Consider the following 22,381-nt stretch of genomic DNA (forward strand, 5'->3'; position numbering starts at 1 on the left):
TGGAAATGCTTTCCGGCATCATCTCTAAACATAGATTTTTGAAAAGCCTTTTGTGCCTAGATTTATTATGCTTAACTTTATACGTGTGAAAGTATCAAAATGATAAATTTGGGCTTAACTTTAAAATAACAGATAGCACTATGGGAAGATTCTTTCCATCTTTTCGAATTTGGATTTGAATTCAACCGTCAATAGGTAAGTATGTTCTTGAGTAATACCATTTAGTGTTATTATTTGTTCTTTAAACCTTTCATTATAGCACATTTAATCTAGTTATAAATATAATTTGATTGTATTGTTAAACCAGATTAAAGGAAAAATTAACAGAGCTTAGTGTAACAAGTGTATGTCTTATAGATTTATTTTGCAACTTCGTCAAATTATGTTTAATTTACGCTTCAAACTTCTTCGAAGTTCGGCTGATACCAAATTGAAATAATTTAATATCATTTTTAATTAACATACCCTTAAAATTGATTGTTTGAGCTGAGATGATTTCTTGGAAGGCGCTGAGTACTCTATTGCTTGTTATTCATCACTCTACAAAATTCATAAAACATTAATGTAACATTATAGGGATACTTACCGTTCTTTTGTAGTGAAAAATCACAACGAAGCTATAAAATATTGTCGTATCCTGTAGACATTCAAAGACGTATAATATTTAAAATACTTTGCAAACTAAATAAAGGCTAAACACCTGCGATGGCTCAAGTGACCTTAACTAAATATCAAAACAGCTTGGTTTTTCAAAGTTTAGTGACGAATGAAAATTTGCCATGCATCCTCAGGCCCTTACTAAAGTAGCTTGACTTTGAATGCCTAGTTTGTCTAGTAGCTAGATATAACGATATCTTGGGTTCAAACCCCAGGTCAGCCGATAGAAAGTTATGGGGTTTTTCTGTTGAATAAGTTTCTGTAATAGTAAGAAGTCTGGTAGTTGGAGTGTATACGCTCCATAGGATTAGATTTGGACGTTAGAAAGTACGGAAGCCGTTGCTCCTGAGTCTGAAGATTTGCTGACCCATCAGGTTATGAGTGTATGGTGACAGAGTGTGCACCAATGTTTGCCCACATTTGTGCACTATAATATTATGTCTTCGTAGTTAGCAAGTTCTTGAGATTAGCTGGTGTTGCTGAAATCGGTCAGGCCAACATCATCATTAATACTAGACCACGTAGACCACGTGTTTACACCGGTTTTTATGGGTACGCTACTCCGAGGTCCCGGTTTCGATTCCGGGCCGAGTCGATGTAGAAAAATGTTATTAGTCTTGAAAAGTTCTATATTGTCTTGGGTCTGGGTGTTTGTGGTTCCGTCGTTACGTTTGATTTTCCACAAGACAAGTGATTTAGCTACTTACATTGGGATCAGACTAATGTATGTGATGTTGTCCAATATTTATTTAATAGCTTGTTGAAACTTAACCATTTTACAGCCGATTTGGCCCATAGTGAGGCATTTTTTGCCTTTTACTATTTTAGGCTTAATTTTTTTTATACTATCGTTAGGCGGACGAGCAAATGGGCCACCTATTGGTAAGTGGTCACCACGGCCCATAGACAATGGCGTTGTAAGAAATATTAACCATTCCTTGCATCACCAATACGCCACCAACCTTGGGAACTAAGATGTTACGTCCCTTGTGCTTGTAGTTGCACTGACTCGCTCACCCTTCAAACCGGAACACAACAATACTGAATACTGCTGTTTGTAGGTAGGTTATCTGTTGAGTGGATGGTACCTACCCAGACGGGCTTGCACAAAGCCCTACCACCAAGTAGTAATGATAATTTTATTTTATTACAATACTTCGTAAACAGTTTTCATGTCAAATATATCATGACAAAATAGTCTAATTTTAATATTGTTACCAAGTTCCTTGTTTTGATGTATGATGCCGAGTCACGAAATTATATATTAATTAACGTGTCGTGTTGCGGTATATTTAGCGACTTAAGCATTTAAAACGGCTGAAGTTTCAGCGCGATAAAACTTTTAATCTGCCATTAATGTAGTGCCAGCAACGAAATTTTACACGTTCAAAAAGATGTATGAAGAAACTTGGGTAGCGTCAGCACGAAATTTATTAAGACGATATTTTATTTTGATGACACTTTTTAGAGATATATTTTTTTAAATGTTGGAAATTACATTTAGTTACTGTAAATTGTATTTTTAAGGGATACTTAATAACAATAAAAATAGTTATGGTATGTAGATTGCTATGTGATGTTGTGTTCTAGTAACAATCTTGAATAAGTTTCAGCCATCAAGAAAATCATTTGAAAATTGTCCAATGAAATATCATTATCTTATTGTTAAAAAAATAAAAGCTCAAACTCAAACAATCTCTGTAAAATCCTAAATAAAGTAAAGTAATATCACCACGCTGCTCCAATGTGGGTTGGTGGAAACACATGTGGCCGAATGTCATTAAAATTGGACACAAGCCTCACGATATTTTCCTTCACCGCCGAGCACGAGATGAACTTTAAGCACAAATTAAGCACAAGGAAATTTAGTGATGCTTGTCTGGGCTTGAAACTACAACCATCGATTAAGACGCACGCATTCTAAACACTTCGCCATATCGGCTTATAAATCATTACAATAAAAATAAACTTGTAACTCCCTGCTTACTGCTTGCAAACGGCACAGAGAACGTTTCTGGGCAATGTATGACGCATATTAAATAGCGAATAATATAACCAATTTACCATTTAACAAATTTAAAAAGTGTATTAAGACAAAATTAATCAATAAATATTAGTATTTATTAAAAGTATACTTTTTATAAAACACCTGGATTTAGGCTTGGGTTCCAATGCAGGACTGATTGAACAGTAATTATTAGTACTAACGTTTTATTTGCGAAAAGCAACTATGCGAGATTCTTGCCATTTCTTCTCACTAGAGGCTGCTTTCCGAAACTGGGGTAGAGTTAAAATAAAATTGACGATTTTAAAACGGTTTATGGTAAAGTTTACTTGAATAACATACATACGAGTATATTTGATTTGATAAACTAAAATATCTATAGATCTTATTATGCATGTTACTTAACTAAGAATTTTTTAACAAATATCAAGGTCAACATTTTGAAATGAAATTTGAAATTAGAATTTGTTTTTTTTTTAATCCTTGTATTAAAACTTCTTTTACGTTTCCAATGCATTTATTTATAGGTCTTATTTTTTTTTGTGGTACTATGTTTTGCGAACTGTACCTACATAATCATAAGTTAACATCGCGATAAATCAATAAATATCATTAACAAAACTTGTTTGAAGTTTCTTGAATATGTAATATGTATTTCACAAAGCTCTTCAAATATATACAAACAGTTTCAAAGGGTTACATTAAATTTAAGTACATAGTTTAAAAGTCCGTATAAAATATCGCAAGGAATATTGTAAGCTTTTAACGTACGATAAAATCAAAAATCCTCTTCTGAAAACCCCTTTATGTACATATATTATATTGTTTAGCTTTAATATTTCATCACTTTATTTTATATCCATTACTTATTTGTATTTTATCTTATTTTCAACGTATCAGTCTTTAATTACTTTCAGTACCAAAGTTCGAAATATATCCAGTAATATTAATATCGCTCTCAAATTAATTATTTTTCGTTAATCACGTGTATATTTTATTTCCTAGAATACAATTGACTCACTTTTCAACACGAAAGCCAATTATTTATCATTCGAGAAGTTAGTACATATGTATGTGTGTATACATAACAAAGACTTGTTATTACTTGGTGGTAGGGCTTTGTGCAAGCCCCTCTGGGTCGGTACCACCCACTCATCAGATATTCTACAGACAGCAGTACTCAGTATTGTTGTGTTCCGGTTTGAAGAGTGAGTGAGTCAGTGTAACTACAGGCACAAGGGACATAACATCTTAGACCCCGAGGTTGATGGCGCATTGGTGATGTAAGGAATGGTTAATATTTCTTACAGCGCCATTGTCTATGGGCGGAAGTGACTACTAACCATCAGGTGATCTATTGGCTCGTCCGCCTACCGATATATTAAAAAAAAGAAAGACTGAATCGATTTTGGTGAAGTTTATGTTTGAGTGGATCCAATTTAAGCCTTATTGAAACTGGTCTCTGGATACTGTTTTTTTTTTTTAATGAATATAAAACTTTATTCAGCGTACGAAGTCGAGACAGGCGGTTAGTATCGCATACTATAGAATAGTACATACTCTGTTAACTCTAATATGTACATTTAATTATAAATTCCAACTAAACTAAGTCTAGTTAGTCCAAAATCTTAGAAGTCTAGAAAGTGAGCTGTGATCCGGAACTCGTCTATCGAGACACGTTCTTGTAATTTAATATTATACTAGCTGTTTTTACGGCTTTGCTCGCGCAGTTTGACCTAATTCGTGCCTTGTATTATCACGACGGTGTATACCTTACTAAAAAAAAAGTATATTAGGGGGTATACTCTTGAAGTCCAAGATTTTGTCAATTGACAAAGTGTGGTTCATTTTAGCTTTTTTTATGGCAAAGTTCATGTACTTTTTGATTTTTCTATGAGGTACCGTTAGCATGATATACAAGAACGGAAATATGTTTGAATTAAAGGGAATACCTTTTAAGTCTAAAATTGTATTAATAATAATGCTAGTTGATTTTTTTGACGGCTTTACTTTTGTAGATTGACCTGTTCTTTACTATATGGTGTAAGTAATATTTAGTAAACTAACATCCCGTTAATCTCCCACTGCTGTGTGTGCAATCCCACACTGATTCAATGCAGGTTATGGATATACTTGGCAGATTCCCATCAGAAGCACATGAATTCAGTGGTTTATGCCTTGGATCTCAACACAGAATCATCGGTTATAACTCTCGTCTTGTAACCACCGGACCATCAGAGCTGCGCAAGTAATACGGTATACTGAAATAATGGTTATGAATCGTGGGAATATTAACCTACAATTATCTTAAGTATAAGATTTGTGTTGTTTGAGACGTAATGGAAGTCTATAAATACTATTGAGTGAAGTAAGAAGTACTAATAGCCCGTTAATGTTTTACTGCTGAGTAAAAGCATTTTTTAAAGATATTTGGTGTTTATTCTACTGCACTCCAGGACAGAATCCTCTATACGGGTGGTAGAAGTGCATTCATTACATATATGTTTTCTCAAGATGTTTTCTTTCACTGGAAACATAATACCTTTGTGATGATGATATCGTCCTCATCGATTTTGGCTACAATCAATCTCAAAAGATACCAGGCAACTACTCAGAGCATATTATAATGCACAAGTGCTCTCCCTTTTTCCACACTTTCATAATTCGATGAGACCAAATCTGAAACGAGTGGAAACAGTTCAGGCACGGGTTCAACTGTTTAACGTGCTTTCTGAGACACGGTAGTGTACAAATTTGACTGGAAAATCTAATAACTTTTAATCGGCCCAACTACGACTCTGTACCAAGGACTTTGGGATCAATGGCCTTATATCGCCACGAGAACATCGACGCTGTCAATAACTCAGTAATCTAGAATCGAACCTGTAATCGTTATTGTCATAAATTTGATGTAAAAAATACGTTGGACATGACAATTCGTCGAAATAATTATTGCAGAAACAAAATTGTTCGACAAAACATCGAATGATGATTGGCAAGAATTTGACTTGTTCGAATATTATTTGCAAATTATATTTGAACGAAACCTTATTTAACCTTTGTTTAATTTGGTCGAAAGCGATTGTAATGTAAGTCATTGGTATTAATTAATATCGGTTATGTAATGTTCGAACGGTATGGAACAAATACCAAGACTTATGTTAGTACCACATACGGAACCGGGTATTAAGGAAAATAAGAAATAAAATAAATCTAGAATCTATTCTATGACAGTTGACCCAAGACTACTCCAGGTCGTAGGGCTTTGTGGGACACAAAGGGTAGGTAGCATACACTCATCAACAATTCTACTACCAAATAGTACTCACTATTGTTGTGTTCCGGTTTGAAGGGATAGTGAGCCAGTGTAATTAAAGGCACAAGAAATATAACATCGTTGTTCCCAAGGTTTGCGCAATAGTCATGTAAGGAATTCTTCATATTAATTACAGTGTCATTGTCTATAGGCAGTGGTGACCTCTTACCATCATAGTATATAATAAAAAAAAAGAAATAGACCGTAAGTCTGCCCAACAAGATATCCAATAATATTAGCAAAATCAAATCAATCGTTCAGAGTCTAAATTATTAATAATAAATAAATTAAAAGAAAGATTTATAACTTGGATATGATACCTAATATTACCTACAGATATTAAAAATACCTTCGTGCCTGTAACCAGTGTATTGGCACAATCGAGACAACGCCTTAGGTTGGAGACGCATTGGCGATGTAGGAAGCTGTTAATATGTCATACAGCGCCAATATCTTTAGACGGTGGTCACGTTAGGTGGTCAATTTATCTACCTACATATTTTATATAAAAAAATACCATCAAATCACTAGTTAAGCAGTTTCCCTCAATTCAACCAAGTCTGGGATTAAGTGGGCTTTAATCCGCCTCTTGTTTGTTGAGACACGTCCCAGTAACTCAATAACACGCTTGTGTGACAGAGACATAAACTTCAGTAGTAAAACAAATGGTTTCACAATATTAAATAAATAAAATCCTTGTTGGTTTACGGGGCTTTGTTTGTGAAATTTGTTGTATATGTTCGGTGTTAATCAACAGTTGTTTAATTTTCTCCTTTTACATTGACAGTTATTTTTATTTCAAAGAGTATATAAAAGCAATTAATAATACCAGTAGGTTTAGAAACAAATTTACTTTTATAAGTGAATTTCTGGTTTTAATTGTAAAGTTACATAGTTGATAATGATGTTATTAAAAACTAGGCTTGGCGCTGACCACTATACTGGTCCAATGTACGTTGTTGGACACATAGGACAGACTATCATCCACACAAGCCCAAGCCCAAGCTACAAGCAGTAGAATCCCATCATGATGATTTCCTTCCCGCCGAGGACGAGCTGAATTATAACCATAAATTAAGCACATAAAATTTCAGTGATGCTTGCTCAATTCGAAACTGCATCATCGACTTTGACAAGAGATTAACTTAAGAACTAAATTAAAACACGATATTTTAGTCAAGTCTTATTTCAATGTTAATATTATGATAAAAATAATAATCTCCTTACAAAATATTCAGAGCAAATACGCAAGATTGATTAATCAGACAAGACAGTCGCATCAGACAGTCTGGCCGACCTTGTATTAAGTTGCGGCTAACCAGCTATTAGTTGCATAGTTCTAATATCACATGTCACGTGTCTAATGCAGAACATGGTACAGAATCGTATTAAGTCATAGAACATTAGCGGATTTAATTAATTTAAATAAATCATTATATTAATGTTTCTTTTGTACATAAATACAAAGTGTTAGAAATAAGAGAAAGAGATTTTTATATACTATCACTAACTATAAAAATTTTAAGCATGGGTTCATTATATAGCATCCGCTATACATGGTGTTTAAAGTTATCGACTTTAAGGATCCCCTCCTTAATGGGTGACTGAGCATGAAAGTCAGGAGACACACGCAGACATTTTAAAAACTACCCGCTGCTTAACCCGCGTGAGATTCAGTTAAGGCTATAAGGGTACATACATAAATATTTATTTACAATTTATTACGCCTGTCTGTTGCTCTCACCAAATCACTAAATCGAATATGATAAAATCGACCTGAAGCAAGCTTGCTTTGCTAACCTGACGACCAACCGCTTAAATTATAACGAAGTCGCGGCCGATAACGAGTTTTATTATAAAGCAGCTTGTCAGTTTCAATGCGTCAGATTAAATCTTAAATTTGGATGGATAAGTAGTTTTCTAAAATAATTATTATAATTGATAAAGACTGAAACTACTTTCAAATTCAATCAATTATAAGAAAAATAAACCAGCAATTTATAATATCGATATATCTAACGTATAATTTCAAGTAAACGTTTTTGTTCGATTCAATATACAATTAGACCACACTCTGTACCCACACGATAAACACAGAAATGTTATTTCAGAAAAAAAAAGCTTAATTCCGTCGCTTGCGTTATTTTCTGTTTATTCTGTTAAATGGGATTTTGTAAAAACCTATTTAAATGTAATTCTATTACCGATACAACTTTATCTCATCTAATAAATTATTAGGTATGTTCGTTCTGTTTATTCTCTCCTTTCAAACACATTATACACTCAACCTCACATATAAATTATGTCTATGTAGTGTTTATGTAAACATTGTATTATCTCCTTCTGTCATTATTGATCTGATATTCGAAGGCACAATATTGTTGACACACATACGTTTTTAATTTATGTAGCGAGTTGTCGCCCGCAGCTTCACTTAAGTTTTAGAGGTTGGTTATCAAATATTAGGTGCATAGTATAAAATAAATTCGCATCCCTTTAAAATACGCAACGGATTTTGATGTGTTTTTTTTAATAGATAGAGTGATTCAAGAGAAAGGTTTAATAAACGCATAATATACTGATATAGAGAAATACTTATCATTTTAGAGTTTTTTATGTGACGTCGTAAAGAACCCTACGAAATAGACCAAAATAATGTACAGTATTAAACCCCTTAAAATAGTCTACAAAAAAAACCGAGATGGTCTATCTCTTAGGGATAACCCATAATAACAATTTATATCCTTTACTTTTTACGAGACATAATGGCTCATTTACGAAGTGATTTTAAGCAATAAAGTATTAATCCTTATCCAATTAACTACCTTAAGTATATTGTGCATTTAATAAAGATCGACGTGTTATTATAGCATGTAATTTGTATTGTCTAATGACAAAAATTTGTGAACGTTGTGTATAAAGACAAAAACATTTTTAAACATCCCCTTTTTCGCTATTTTTAAAATAAGTCAAAAATGAATTACCATATAACCCTGTATATATAGACAAAAAATTAAATGACCATAAGTACTAATGCAATGTGGTAGCTTTTCGACAAACAATAAGCAAGTGTAACGCTTCTATATCGTATAAAGAATTTTGACTTTCACTTTATCAAACACGAAACGAGACGGAAAACATTTTCTCTTTCTCATCAATCATCTGGATTTGAAGCCACACTCTCCGATAAATACTAAAAAATTTTGTGCATAGGTCACAGACCTATAAGGTAACCTAAATCTAAATGATACCAATGTAATGAGATATAATTATATCACGACCCCAATGAAGCTTTCAATTATAATAATTCGACGATGATTTTCAAAGGCTAGATTGAAAATACAATAGTGTGTTTCAACATGAATCACGCAAACGACGAAATATTAGTAACACAGATACAATTGAAACACGACATACATTGTAACGATACATACAGCAATTCGAAATGCACACAAACATCCATCCACGAATAAATACATTCATAAAAACTTACTCGGACACGCACACATAAATATTATAATGACTCCACTCCAGTTCAGTCGTGTTATATAACAGATAGATTCATGTAATACCTACCTCGTTCTGATAAAGTAATACTGCGTCCATAGGATACAAATACCGTCCGTTTCTGCAGTTACCAGTACAAATACTGGCTCCGATGTTTTAAATAACTCCGATCCACCATTTAATTGAATGTGACATTCCGGGATCGGCGGGAATCCCGGGATTATTCGTTTTCGGTCGCTGCTGGACGCGTTTGTTTTAAATAACGTTGTTTTTCAATAGATTTCCAGTTATTTCCGGTTTTTAAAGGAATGATAAGTAATTTAGTATCATTTGTTAGTTTTTCGACTTCGTTTTAAACCACTTTTATGTTCGTTTGAGATTATATCTTCTGCTTTTATAGGTAATACTAATTTGCAAAGTTTTGTAATATATAAACATACGAGCTGTCGCCCCGTGGTTTTGCTCGCGTTTTAGGTGTCGGTCATCAGGTGTTTTGAATAAGAAAATAGCCTATGTACGTTCTTGGAGTTCTGGCTTGCTTTACGGCAAACTTTATCAAATAGGATTCATTGGTTCGGCCGAGAAAGATCAACTGACAGACATAGAAAGATGGGGAGAAGAGTTACTTTCGAATTTATAGTATCAGTATAGATTTTACATACATAACTCATACAAATTATAGTGATATGAGTAAAATATATATGTGATGATTGCTATACAGTGCATTTATAAAATAAAATAATAAGATTATACGATAATTTATTATGTTGTCTGTACTTAGCATTAGCAGCCTGTAAATTTCCTACTGCTGGGCTAAAGGCCTCCTCTCCCTTGAGAAGAAGGTTTGGAGCATATTCCAACACGCTGCTCCAATGCGGGTTGGTGGAATACACATGTGGCAGAATTTCTTTGAAATTAGACACATGCAGGTTTCCTCACGATGTTTTCTTTCACCGCCGAGCACGAGATGAATTATAAACCCAAATTAAGTACACGAAAATTCAGTGGTGCCTGCCTGGGTTTGAACCCGAAATCATCGGTTAAGATGCACGCGTTCAAACCACTGGGCCATCTCGACTCACAATATCATATAATACTATATCAATATAACTACATAAGTACTTATATCAATATAACTACAGACTCAAGTTACTAACACTCGACGGCTGGAAGGTATCTCTTAAGGAGATAAGCTTTCCTTTGTAAAACATTTATTATTCATGTTTTATATGCGTAATCACATGATCACTATATTTATAATGAAATAAATAATATACTAAATACGTATATAGAAAATTCTGTTCAGTAATTTTGTTTCAGTATGTCAATATCAAAATGTAATCAAATTATTTCTATTATAATAAAATAGGTCTTTTGTAAGCAATTTTCTGTTGTCATCAGAAACAAACATTTTTGATAAAACCATTAAACAATAAAACGTATACACCTGTATGATAACCAATGAATACTAACTTCAGCTTCATCTCTATATGATATATTTTTAAATATGAACTTTAATCTTTAACGTCAAATTTAAAATTAGGAGTTTAAACGCTTAACCTAATACTCTGTTTTATGACCACACCGACAATTCGCTGAATCGAGCCTACAAAAGCTTTTTCAACAATTACATTGTAATTAATTCGACTACACAAACAAAACTCAGCTGAAGCGTATCTGTTATCCTCGTCCCTCAATCACAATTTATTAAAATTTTCTATGTCAGTGTTTAATTGGCCAGTATAAAAGGCCACAGACTGAGAGTATTAAGTCCCGGGTTTAAGTCCCACTTTAGGCAAAAAAAGTTATTAGTCTACCGAGAATTAACGCTGATTTTGTCCTGCACCTTAACTCTTTAAGGTAATGTCGGATTTCCAGTCCTTTTGGATTATAAGTTAGAGAATGGAGGCTCGACTTGTCTAAAAAAATTGCAGAAATAGTTTAGAAGATCATCTTCGTTTTAATATTCAGACTTTTATTAATTTGTAATTTTGTTCGCAGATCATGCGTCAGCACTGGCAGGGAATACCGCTCGTTTAAGATGCCGTATAGATGGCAAGTCGTGTGGCGAGATGCACAGTATAAAATGGTACAAAGCCGATACAAGGGTCTATGTATACTCTGCCTCTAAAGACGCAGCGATCAACCGACCTGAAGGAGATATGATGGACAGGTAAGGCATTATTTATTTTAAATACTCCAACTTTGCATTTAATTTTAAGACTATTTATATTAATACTACTAAATAAATAAATAATAATAAATAAATAAATAAATATTGGACAACATCACATACATTACTCTGATCCCAATGTAAGTAGCTAAAGCACTTGTGTTATGGAAATCAGAAGTAACGACGGTACCACAAACACCCAGACCCAAGACAACATAGAAAACTAATGAACTTTTTCTACATCGACTCGGCCGGGAATCGAACCCGGGACCTCGGAGTGGCGTACCCATGAAAACCGGTGTACACATTACTCGACCACGGAGGTCGTCTAAATATTACAGACATAGTTAATTGGAAATTAATACAATGAACCTTACTGAAATAATTAGCAAAGTATATCACATACGTGTTGCTATATGTTTTAATCAGGCACTAAATTACAGTAAGTTTAGTAAAATGATTCCAAGGTATTTGTCACTTGACTCATATGACAGCGACTCATATAATATCGTTTTCATGCTGACTTTGAATTGAAATGTCGCAATGAATACTATTGAATTACAACTTTGATCTCTTTGAGGAGATGCCATTAAAATGTTTATAAAACGCTAGATATATCGATGTTCATTATATAAAGTTACGGTGACATATCATACTTGAATACAAAGAAAACTGTAGGAATAAATAATTCAGTGATATTTCAAAACTTTTAACTCCTTTATTATATATTTTTTTCCAAAAATAGATCAGAATAATTCTACAAGAGAATGCTATTCACTGTGTGTAGTAATATGTAAAAAAAACTACCATAATGTCTTACTTAAATTACCATTACGTGCCTGGTACCGAGATGTCCGAAAATCCACAACAGCGCGATTTTTAAGACATTTTCTGCCTCGCACAACCACTCTCTGGAACCAGCTTTCGCTGGCGGTTTTTCCGAACCGATACAACTTGGGAACCTTCAATAAATAACGTACTCTTTCCTTAAAGTCTGGCAACGCGGTAGTCACTTTCCATCAGGTGAGACTCCTGCTCGTTTACCACCTATCACATAAAAAAAAAAAACAGAAATATCTTTGAATAAGGTACGAAATTTCTCTTAAACCGAGTGAGAAGACTTCTCCATCTGTGATACTTACCTTGAATACGTAAATATATAACCAAAAAATATTAAATATTATGTACCTCTAAATTTTATCTTTATAATGTGACCGAACATTTTTATCATCATAGTTTCCGTCACGTTCTGTCATAAATGTTTTAACTGAAGGCGGTCTTGTTATGATACAAAGGAAGTGTGCTAAATTATTATGTGAGTTGAATCATAATTTTCGGCTTTTGATAAATGTATATGAGTGAAAAGTAAATAAAATATTATTTTTTAAAATATTTCATTTTTCACTTCAAAAATACATTTTTAATATTAAAAATATTAATAACAAGAGTTTTTTTCCGCCTTTTCTGAAAAACTTGGTAATTTTTTGTGTGTTATTGTTTATTGTAAAACGAACGATGATGTTCTGATGATGATGAATTTTATGCATAACCGGCGAACATAATTCAAAAGTGGTTTTGAATAATTAATAAGGAAAATAATTATTGCATCATAAGGCAATGAAGTTAGTCATTGACGTACCTCAGAGGGCACGCCTCACGAGCTGCTTAACTTTTTTAGGTCATGTCAGATTTCCAGTCCTATAGAATTATATGTTAGGGAAAGGAGAGTCCGCTTGTGTCTAAAAAAGTGTCGCTTATATAGTCGACTTTAGTATGGGCGCTATTTATTCAGCCAGGTTTTTTATTCGTACCTAAGAGATTCCGCTAGATACATCTCTTGGTAACAAAGAAACCATATAAAATATGATTTCTCAGGAAAATAAAATTGATTAAATTCCTATATTTTTTAATTCATTTACATTTGTCGCCCGTCTGTCTGTGTCCTATAAAAATGCATTAAGAAATAAATTTACATAATTTCGATCTTTATTGCAATTTAATTGACTTTATAGAACTTTTTCGCAAAATTCTTCCAGACAATGTCCCGCTCCAGTACTTAAGGTAGATTTATCATGTTATTTGGCAGTCTTCCAGAATGGAAGTAATTTAATTCAACTCAGAAATTAGCGAAATTAGCTCAAAAAATATCAGAAAATCTAGCGGAACGAATATTTCTATATTAAGTGGTCAACATTTGGTAACTTCCTTATAACCGTTTCCATTTATCCGCATTTGTTTAATTACGGCATTGAATGATTTTAGCGTTTTGAAATAAATGCCAATAAATGAAATCAGCAAATATTTTGGATTTATTAAGTAAGAAAGTTAGCAGAACGCAATGGTCTCTTTACTGGATAAAGATCCTGCTTAGGATTTTCAACTAGGCAGATAAGCAAGTCACATGATCACCATCGCCATAGACACGGGCACTTCAAGCATTACCAACCAGTTAATTTAAGATTTTACCTCTGGTGGCTTTGGGTCGTTTTTTAGCAATTATATCGATTATCTGATAAAAAAATACATATTCAAATAGTTAAGAAATAAATGGATTCTAATTATTTCTTCTTACTAATTTTAAAGAGTTGAAATAGTCCATTGGACAGACAACATGAATACATCCGCGGTACATATCGCGGTACGGTCGAGCACCATTTCGTTTTCAACTACAATGTTCATAATTAATCTAGCTGAATCAAAACTTCGTGAAAACTGCACGTAGCAGAATTTTGCAACATGCGTATCCATCAAATCACATTGAAGGCGCTGGAATAAGCTCAAAACCAGCAGCGAGAAAGAAATATTTGCGGGCTTTTACCAACTAATTATAAAATAATAAAATTTTATTAAGCAGTTATGTTCAAGGCGCTCTATCTCTTTGAACAGCAAAACTACTATGTTAGGTAAGTTTTAATTGCATATTATATACGCTGGTATTACTTTGAGTGCCAATAAAAATGCCACACATATACGTGAGTTCTTAGAAATTACCTCACACAACATGAAATAGCTCATACGTCGTGTTTACCGGTCAGTTATAGCCGTATACCAAGAACACCGGTTATGTCAATCAAATATGGGTATACAAATACTAGTGGTATTACTTGAACAATAAAGCGGTTAATGCCTTGAATAATTTACGCTAAACATCGATCATTGTTGTAGGGTTGTCAGATATGAGAAAATATCCGGAATTCTACATCATTTCCTGTAGAAGTCATTGACGTGAACATTCGATGCTTCTGATGTTTTTTTTTTATGAATAGGTTGGCGGACGAGCAAATAGGTAACTTGATGGTAAGTGTCCACCATTGCCCATAGACAATGGTGCTGTAAGAAATATTAACAATTCCTTACATCGCCAATGCACCATCAATCTTATAAACTAAGATGTTATGTCCCTTGTGCTTGTAGTTACACTAGCTCACCCACACTTCAAACCGGAACACAATACTACTGAGTATTGCTGTTTGGCAGTAGAATATCTGATGAGTGGGTGGTACCCAGACGGGCTTGCACAAAGCCCTACCATCGAGTGATGTACAGTAAATATATAATACAAGATTAGTAAAAGATTATAAACAAACGTACAAAAGTTACATAAGGATATGTTATCGGCTATTATTATATATCTGATATCCAAAATGCCTTCATGATCGCTGACCTTCGAAAGAAGATGGCACCTTAAGAACCAAATTGCAAGCAAGTAACTCAAAAAATTACGTGTTAACAAGTGTGACCAAAGTAAAACTATTTTACTTCAAAAATGCTATCCTCTTTAACCTTTAATTCACATCTAGATGAAACACTTTAGAAATATATTTATTTCCACTTTGAAATAAATCAAAACAAATCGTCTGCGAATTCCTGGAAATTATTAACCGATATTCGACAACCCTAATTCTAAATGTCATGCAGAATTTGTAAATAGCTTCGTGCTACGCGAAAATGAACATTATATTCGGGTGTTAAGAGCTTTTCCACACGCAAACATAACCAAAGGTTCGTTGTAAAACTAATAGAATGTGGAATGAGATCCAAATGGCGTGTCTATTACGTGTGATTGCTATTAGTTATTTATACTTGTTATCAAATGCCAGGATTAAATAGACGGTATTTACCGGGAAAATATTTATGTGTTTTAGGGTTGGATGTTATGTTATTTTCATCGGTTTCTTTATTAAGATACGACTTGTATCGTTTTGTATTCTTGTTTATTTACTTCTCGGGACAGTATTTTCTCTCTCACACGGAAACTATTACTATTTCAACTATTTTTTTTTTACTATCGCAATATTTAAGGCATTTTCTGCCGCGCACAACCACTCTGTGGAATCAGCTTTCGCCGGCGATTTTCCGAACCGATGCGAGTTAGGAATGTTCAAAAAAAAGGGGTTACACATTTGCAAGCCTCCCGGTGTTGCAGATGTCCATGTGCGGTGGTAGACTTTTTCTAAGCCCTGAGCTAACTCAGCTTGACACGTGAATGTGTCTTAAATAAAAAAAAATCTGACCTTAATTAAACAATATTTATTAATAATTTATGTATGTACATAATATTTACATTATGATAAACAAATAGTTTCCTTTTCCTTTCCAAACAATATTCCACAAAGAGCTACTTATTCTTCATGGGGACTTAAATAATTACTTATTGATCTTTTCCATAAATATTCACAAAGTTGAGAGCATAAAGCCATATATTGTCAATGTACTGCCAACTGGTGGAATTAACTTGTTCTCTCATGTCTGCAATTTACTGGTAACTTTATACAAATTGCTTATTTGCAATTCGTTGTGTATTTAAAATGAATACATGATATTTTTCTTTTTATATTAATGAATATTATTAAACAAAAATGATTTATAATTAAATTTAATTAAAAATATTAATCTCATGATCAGTGAGGAAAACGCATAAATTGGAACAAAACCTAGAAGAGTGACCTATAATTAAGAAGCGCAATAAACGAAATCTTCTTAAAACGGGAGAGCGACCATAACCCAGTAGGGGGACTCGTGATAGAACAGCTATACGAAAACCCATTATTATCAGGTCACCAAGGCCACATGCAATCAGTGATGTATAAAATCAATGTATATGTTTGAGGTGTACAGTTTGCCAGAAACATGACTGAATATCTGCAGATAAAATCGAGAAGACAGCCGCTAAGAACGGAACGGAAGAGAGTCAGACTCTTATCACTTATTGATAAAGTCATAAAAAATACTGCTCGAGACTCGTATTCTACATCAAATTGCCTCGTCAATGAAGTAGAAACTGTGTTTGTACGGATAAAATAAGTTCCGAATGTCAGTATGAATATATGTTTCTCATTATCACTTATATAAACAAAATAATACAATAATTTCGTTGTTTTGAAAACAAACTTTATTGTTGGCAGTTTTCATATTTGCACACACGAACTTTGTCGTTGAGCTCGTAGCTATTTTGTAGCACGTCTACGGATTCGTAGCACTCGTAGCTTTACATATGGCTTATAATAATGACTTTTGAAAGTCAGAACTTGTAGTTTGTATAGAGTTTGTATCTTAAAGAACCTGTGCAAGTGTAGATACTGAAGTTATATAAAAAAGGTGTAATTTTTTATATATATTTTCTGCTATACATAACTTTGCATATGTTAAAAAAAGTTTTAGTTTAGGCTACGACGATGATGACGAAGAAGTAGCGTTAAATGAAAGCGAAACTGCGCGTTTTATCCACTTATTCATAGCGTGTGGATCGAGTTTAAACTGAGCAATAAATGGTAATATACATTTTCATTGTCATATAACTATGTTATTATATCTATTATAAAATGGATTATTGGACCTATATTAAGTAAATAAAAATTATGATCATTTGACTATGCTGTGATTTATACAACTTTTCACACGTTTTAAACACGTTTATGAAAATAAGTTCATTACGTTTTTTTTATATCCTAGCGCACGGCATTTTTGGGTATCATCCTATCATCAATTATCTAAAAACTCTGCCTGGATTTGGAATAATCTTGGGATAAAATTACGTCTAAATATCTCCTCTCACTAGACCATACTATTTAAGACACTATTGTTTTAGGGCATTGAAAGTAAGACTCATGACTTATGTCTATACCAAGGTGAATTTATATGAGCAAAGTTTCACCACCTTTCTAGTATAAATAGAAATAGACGGAAACCTTAGATTTTAATCATACTGAACTCTCCATGAATGATAATGAAAGTCGAGCAAATCCATCAGGTCTATTTCGAATTTATTCCAAGAATTACAGGCAATAGCTTTAGTGTGATATACCTATTTTAGCTATGATGAGTTTGTGTCAGTACGTCTAATATCGATAAGATTACTTATTACTTATTTACCCGCCTCGTTGACCTAATGGGTAGGTTATGGGTTCAAACACATGGTTGGAATATTAAGAAACATTGAATTTATCTAAAATTTTCAGTTGCAGTTGAGTCTGGAAGCTGTCTTTGCTCACATTCTCGTTTATTGGAAAGCAGGAAATGTAATTGTTCCTGCATCTAATCTCTTTCTGAATGTGTCAAATTTGTTGTCACACGGAGTAACGGTCTAGAGAGTTCACTCGTATTTGCGCACATACTTGTACGTTATAATATATACTGCCCAGCTTCCCTATAGAATGGCCGGCAACTGCAATGAATTTTAGATTCTATCGAGAACCTCAGTAATTACTCTTTTCTAACTTTTGAAATACAAAGTCCAATAAAATTAAATTGATATTTCAAAATGATTATAAGAACCTACTTGAATAAAGTATATTTTGATCTGTTCACGTGTACATGACGTATGTGTACGTCACGCTAAAATATTGTCTACATAACACAAAAACCTTACCAACATAAAAATATCACAAAATATATTCAAAAGAACGATTACACCTATTCTTGTAGCACGGTTTTACCGACTTGCCTAATGCTTTTAAAATATTTACGCTGGTTTCGTCCATGCCGTCTGTTCGTGTAATTATAGACTAAGGTTCTGTTAAAGGATTTATAATGTAACTGACGCTATGCCTCGACTTAATACATATACTATTTAAATTATTTTTATGAAGAAAACTACAATTTATGAAATGAAATTACTTTGTCACTGTTAGAGTAAAAATTTTATGGTTTTTTGTTAAGTATGTAGCACGTTTTGTTAATTTTTTGTTGTAATTGACCGCATCTTACAGAAATGGAACGATCCATAGAATCACTAATAAAAGTTGTTAAGATTCAATTGAGAAAATCACTTTTATAGTGATAGTGATATAACCCTACTAAATTGCATATGTATGTAAGCATATTGTTATGCGTCTTATTTTAATTACATTTTATAACATAAATTTTTTTTGAAGTGCTTCTGTGGGTTGATACGTTTTTGCACAACACGGCCCAATTGGCAATACTTTAATACCACGCATTCGACAAAACCTTAACACTAACGTTAACCCCACTTTTAAAATTATTATTATTATTAAGTTTTTAATCACCGAACCGCTTGTCCTTGTGTAAATAATTTTGGAAGCAAGTCTATAATAATAATATATAATATTTGATTTTAATTACTGGTTAAAATGACAAAGGTTTACTTTAATTAAAAATAGTTTTGTTAGAAATTAACCATTCCTAACTGTGAAAAACCTTTGAAACTAAGATGTTATTTCCTTTGTGCCTGCAGTTACTCTGAACACACTCATCAAACCGGAACACAGTAATACTAAATATTGCTGTTTGGCGGCAAAATATCTGTTGACGTGGCCCTACGCAAAACCCTGACACCAAGTAAAAGAAGGCAGTTACGGCAAAATGCAATAATCGTAGATGTTTTTGTCCGCATCAAAATCGTTCAAGTTTTAGCGATCACTTCCGACTAATAGTCCAAAAAGCGCTACCTAATGTCTAAAGTTACCGAATGAAGTCACGGTCATAGTTCGTGTATTACGACGACATTAACTAGAATCTAGTATTTGTCCGGCCAGTAGCTGCGACACTAGTAACTTGATTAACTAACTTGCTGATAATGTCGCTACGTGACAGTGAACTGGTCACGTAAGTTGTGTGGTGCAAGTTAAAAACTTTAACTAAAAAACAAAATCGTTTTCACTCTGAAAAATATGTCCGATCTTTTTGTTATACAACATATATAATTATATATATTATATATTTCACTTAATTAACATGCATATGTAAATTGTTAGGAATGAGTTACTATCTAATTCCCTTATATTTCATTTGTAAGACAACTTCAATAAATATATATCCGTCTCTTTTTAATATAAATGATTGCACACATTAGGATATACTTTTTACAAGTTTTTATTTTACTTTTGTATACACGTTCAGTATGGATGACAATGCATGATTAGCTGTGTGACGTCATTCTAAATCTAATATGGCGGCATACACAAGATGGAGTTATCGCCTTAACATCTAATGTTATTGCTGAACAAACACAGTAATGTTATTTTACAGATAGGATAAGTCATTTAGCTCAAGTTGGAAACAACAGGCCCTACGTTGATTTCTAGGTAACCAGCTCTGAATAAATTTAAAGGTTACCTTGAAAAGATAGATATTTTTCAAGGTTAACTAGTATTCTTAATAAACTTTAAGTGGCTTCAAAAACAGAAGGAGTGTCACAGTTTGGTTGGTTATTACATGCATTAATGCGAAAGACATTTTTTGTTAGGTGTACATCACATATAATTAAAAAAGGGTAAAAACATTCGAAATCTTTTTTCATGTTTATTTTCTTTGCTTTGTTTTTTTAACGTAAATAAATAAATGATTTCAAACTTGTACCACGCGATAGAACTACGTGGAATTTAAATTTATATAACTAAAGTCCTTCGAGTTATGAGAATTAGTGTCCGCACTTTGTACCAATCCCTCTACTCTGACTATACAGCTGTCACTATAAAACATATTGAATACACTAAAAGAAATTATTTGGTGAACAAGAATATTACATAATGTTCATTTTTGTTAAGTATTTTTATCACTTCTGAAACGATCGCCTCGTGACTATTACTTTCGTAATATTTTACTTGATAGTAAATGGTGGGTTATTTTGGGAAGGTACAATCCGTTCATGCATATTGTTTTGTCCCAGTTTGAAGGGTAAGTAAACCTTAGTTCCCAAGGTTGATGGCAAAAGGACTATTTAAGGGATGGTTAATATTTCTCACAGTGTAACAGTCTGCCTACCTATTTCAAATAAATATAAATACAAAACATTTGTGTTAGTATGTGTAAGGCACGAGTGTGTGAATCATTGCAAACTTTATCCAAAAATTTGTCATATAAAATCTCAAAGTTCAAAACGAACTAACACTGCTCTACCCCAGTAATAATTACAACTAAGCTAATTAGTGTGAAATGCAGTTAAAACTAACTTCTAGCTGTAACTGTTAAGGAAACAGGCGTAACAACAGTTAACTTTAGTAAAATGTTTTAGTAATAACTATTAGTGGCTATGATACCTATTTCGTTTTGCTGTGTTCAGTCATGAGGACGTTTATCCGATTACGTCACAGTGTTAGGTCACGTGTTTAACCCGTTTGTATCTTATCTGAAATAGACTGATTATTTAATTACTTCGTAGTATAACGTATAACTATTTAAAAAATACATTTTGGATAATGATGCTTGGATTCAAACACGTTACCAGCGCAGAACTAATGAAGAACAGTAAATGTGGATACTAACTTCGTTGTAAATCTGATTGTTTATTTTAAAAGAGCAACTTTGTTAGTTTCTGGTCATTTCTTCTCGTTGCGGGCTGTTTTCCGAAACGGTGGTAGAGTTGAAATATTGAGGTATCAAAAATGCTTTAATGTAAAGTTTAATTCAATAAAATATATGAGGTTTGATTTGGATTTGTACCACTGTTCACTAATCAAATATTCTACTGCTTAACACCAATACTTACTCTTACTGTGTTCCATTTTGAAGATCATCAATCAAGTATCTTTACTTAGATAAATTTCATTAAAGCACCATTAATTTACTTCTTCATATATTTTAAAAGTCGTCCTAAATTCTTACTAGATTATACAGTAACTTAACTCTTAAACAAATAAAAATTGAGTTCAATTTCTTTTTTCGCAATTTATCATTTATTTTAATATATTTCACATTATGAGATATTATAACCTCTTGAAATTGAGGTAAGACTACTGGAAGCATTTATCAACAAGTAAAAAGCTCGTTGTATCATCAGTGGAGACAATAAGACGTCACGTTTAGCCTCAAAAACTTTTTGGACAATATTTTTCTAAACATCTATACACAATTTAAAATATATAATTGTTTTTTAATATGCGTGTATTGTATTGTATTCTTTCCCTCGCAATTGATTTGACACCTCAAAGAAGAAGATAGCATGATTAATTAGTCACGCTTCAAAAATTTATCGATATTAAAAAAAATGTATACTAAATATTTCTTATAAAACTGGTACTTAAGTCTTCAATACAAAATCTGTATCAAATATATCGTGAACATGTATGTACATTTGTGTTGCAATGCGACATTACCCGATTCTGCCTCCAATAGCGGACCATGAGTCCATTAACAAGCCTAATTGTGCTGTCCGTTTGTGCTTCGAGATATCTGTAATGGCCGGACAGATTTCCACTGCAATACACCAGTATTTGAAAAATTGTTTTGTCAACGTTTTTCGATGGATATTGGTTTGAATGGT

At 33.0% G+C, this 22,381-nt stretch overlaps 1 protein-coding gene across 3 annotated transcripts in view; it reads left to right on the forward strand.

Moving 5' to 3' along the window:
• Nucleotides 1-22,381, forward strand: part of LOC125074070 (hemicentin-1) — a 407,628-nt gene that overhangs the window by 206,686 nt on the left and 178,561 nt on the right. For all 3 annotated transcript variants that reach the window (XM_047685297.1, XM_047685298.1, XM_047685296.1), the window contains exon 2: nt 11,487-11,658. In XM_047685297.1, coding sequence (XP_047541253.1) covers nt 11,487-11,658 — 172 coding nt within the window. The remainder of the gene's footprint in view (nt 1-11,486; nt 11,659-22,381) is intronic.

This window comes from Vanessa atalanta, chromosome 26 (assembly GCF_905147765.1).
Source record: "Vanessa atalanta chromosome 26, ilVanAtal1.2, whole genome shotgun sequence".
NCBI classification, from domain to species: Eukaryota; Metazoa; Arthropoda; class Insecta; order Lepidoptera; family Nymphalidae; genus Vanessa; species Vanessa atalanta.